The sequence below is a fragment of the Silene latifolia genome, chromosome 7, assembly GCF_048544455.1.
Source record: "Silene latifolia isolate original U9 population chromosome 7, ASM4854445v1, whole genome shotgun sequence".
Taxonomy (NCBI): Eukaryota; Viridiplantae; Streptophyta; class Magnoliopsida; order Caryophyllales; family Caryophyllaceae; genus Silene; species Silene latifolia.
In genome coordinates, this window is record NC_133532.1 from 101,234,713 (window position 1) to 101,237,479 (window position 2,767).

Genomic DNA, 2,767 nt, shown 5'->3' on the forward strand with positions numbered 1-2,767 from the left:
TAAAACACACCCCACACAACCAGAGCCCCATCCGTCTCAAAACACTCTCGGCATTGGAATAAACCGTCAAAATATCAGTAAGAGTCTGACGCGTAAGGTCCAACGCACCATCATGACAATGTCGTTCCTGTAAATGTTTCTGCCATGCCGCCTTAGTCAGGCCCTTACCGAAACCATCCCGACACGCATGAAGACTCGAAAAAGGACAATGGTACCGTACTAGCTCAGGCATGTAAGGACAACAAAACCCAACACCCTTCCTTGCACACAACGACGTTGAACGGCCAAGGACGACCAACACACCAACCAAAACGAAAATGGTTGATAAACAGCCCAAAATAAACCGCACAACCCGAACCCCCAAACAGCAACCCGCACTACAACCTGAACCCAAACAACAGTGGCAGAGGTGGCAGCAGCCGAGCACCGGACAGGAGCAGCAGACCACCGTAACAAGGCTCAAAACAGAGAATAAAGTAACGGAAAAAAAACAGGAAAAGAAATGAGACTCACCGGTGGAAGGGCAAAGGCAGCGCCGTCAACCACCACAACAATGGTTGATGACTTGAGGTCGGACTGCCAATGGGTGGTGGCGCCGTTCGACAACCGTCGCAGAACAGGCGACAATGACAAACGCGAAATGACAAACGCGCACAAAAACCCCTCTTAACCGCGAAACACCGTTAGAACCACCGACAACAACTTCCCCGACCGACGATGTGAGGTCTAAAGGTCGACGTGGGTGGTTGTTGGCAGCCAGTGGTGGATGAAAAGGAAACAGAAACCGATGCCCTAATCTGAAACGATCCCACAAAACAACCCTAATAGCGTAAAAACGAACCCCACAACCACCAATAACACATGCCGTTCCGGATGAAGAGATTCACGGCGAGAGATGACGGTGACGAGTGGTGACGGTGGTGGACTAGGGGCGATGGTAAGCCGTTCTTTGTCATTTTGCTAGAATCGCGTTTCCCCACTCATCTCTCCTCTCAATTATTATTATTATTATTATTATTATTATTATTATTATTATTATTATTATTATTATTATTATTATTATTATTATTATTATTATTATTATTATTATTATTATTATTATTATTATTATTATTATTATTATTATTATTATTATTATTATTATTATTATTATAATAATTATTATAATAATAATTATTATAATTATTATAATAATAATTATTATAATAATTATTTTTTTTTTGCAAGAAATTTATAGTCCTTTTTATTCATCCATAAAGGGTAAAAAAAAAGGACAAAGATTTCAATACAAGCATATCCACTTGGGCTATGAAATCAAAGCCTAGAGAGCTGACTAGCCATATGGGCATAGTGTAGAGTGGAAATCTTCCCTAGAATACGAGTACTAACAGTCGACTTGATCACAAAAACGAGTTGCTCAACCTCTGCTTCTTTCCCAGTGAAAAGTCTAGCATTCCGTTCTGCCCAGATATAGTAGCTTTTTTTTGCAATGCTATTTGTATACCGACCATTCTTCCAATGTCTGCGTTTACTCCTTTGCATACTCCAGAGTAGTTCAGTTTTGCAGTCACTCCCTCTGCCATCAAGGCCTAGCCACTGAAGAAGTGCAGTCCAGACAGCATGAGAGAATGGGCAGCTGAAGAATAAGTGACTGTGATTCTCCATTGAGTGCTTACATAAGATGCACCTGTTTGGAATGATCATCCCTCTACCTATAAGATTATCAACTGTAGCCAGCTGTTGCTGAATAGCCAAGGAGGTGACTAAACTATGATTGGGGAGGATAAACTGATGCTTTAAAGCTCGAGCCCATGGAAGAAAAGCTTGAGCAGTCCTGAACCAGTTATAAGCCATGTCAATTTTGAACTTCCCATGTACAATCCAAGAGGAAAGAAGCGATGAGAAAGAATCGAGAGCCAGTCCTTTGAAGTATTTCATTCTTGATGGTGATGATGCTCTTAAGGCTCTCGAGTGCCTATCCTTGCTCATTAAATCCCTTAAAACCATAGTAGGGAAGTGGTAAGCCCGAGTCCAGGGCAAACCGAGAGACCAGATTTTTATGTATAAGAATCCAAAGCCATTTTGCTACCAGGGCTTTATTCCAAGAAAGAAGCTCCCTGATATCAAAACCACCCTCATCCCAGCTAGTGCATATTATTATTATTATTATTATTATTATTATTATTATTATTATTATTATTATTATTATTATTATTATTATTATTATTATTATTATTATTATTATTATTATTATTATTATTATTATTAATATTATTATTATTATTATTATTATTATTATTATTATTATTATTTTTTTTTTTTTTTTTTATTATAAAATGCGCGCAGCTTTCATTATAATAAAAATAAAAGGTTTACATGAAATTGGTGGGGAGCCGAGAGACAATCTGGGCTCCCACACCCTTAGCAACAACAAAGCTAAGTCTAGTAAAAATGTAAGCGGCCACCCGAGTCCCCGCATCTTGAGATATCGAGAATTTCTGGATCCGCTTGAGCAAGGCAACAGCATCCGAACTCAGCTCCTCAAGTGAAGAGAAAGAGAAAGGAAGGAAACCATATCCCGCTGTCGCGCACAAATCCCCATATTTAGCACAATGTCATTTGAGCAAAGATCGGCGACAACCCGGCCATGCACAAAATCCGTCATCCCAGTCTGAGTCAAAGGAGAAGAACATGTCAAGTCAACACACACATCACGCCCTATGTCCCAAGAATAAAGCAACAAATCCAAAGGACGAAGAGAGCCACC

At 39.8% G+C, this 2,767-nt stretch overlaps 1 protein-coding gene across 1 annotated transcript; it reads right to left on the reverse strand.

Annotated features, from left to right (window-relative positions):
- Window positions 1–1,314: 1,314 nt before the first annotated feature.
- On the reverse strand, window positions 1,315–1,938 carry LOC141590420 (uncharacterized). The gene has a single exon (XM_074411014.1). The coding sequence runs from the start codon at window positions 1,936–1,938 to the stop codon at window positions 1,315–1,317; it is 624 nt and encodes a 207-aa protein (XP_074267115.1).
- Window positions 1,939–2,767: the final 829 nt, after the last annotated feature.

What these genes read in the sequence shown, in the direction of transcription:
- LOC141590420 (XM_074411014.1), bottom strand. Translation starts at nt 1,938, where the DNA reads ATGAAATACTTCAAAGGACTGGCTCTCGATTCTTTCTCATCGCTTCTT.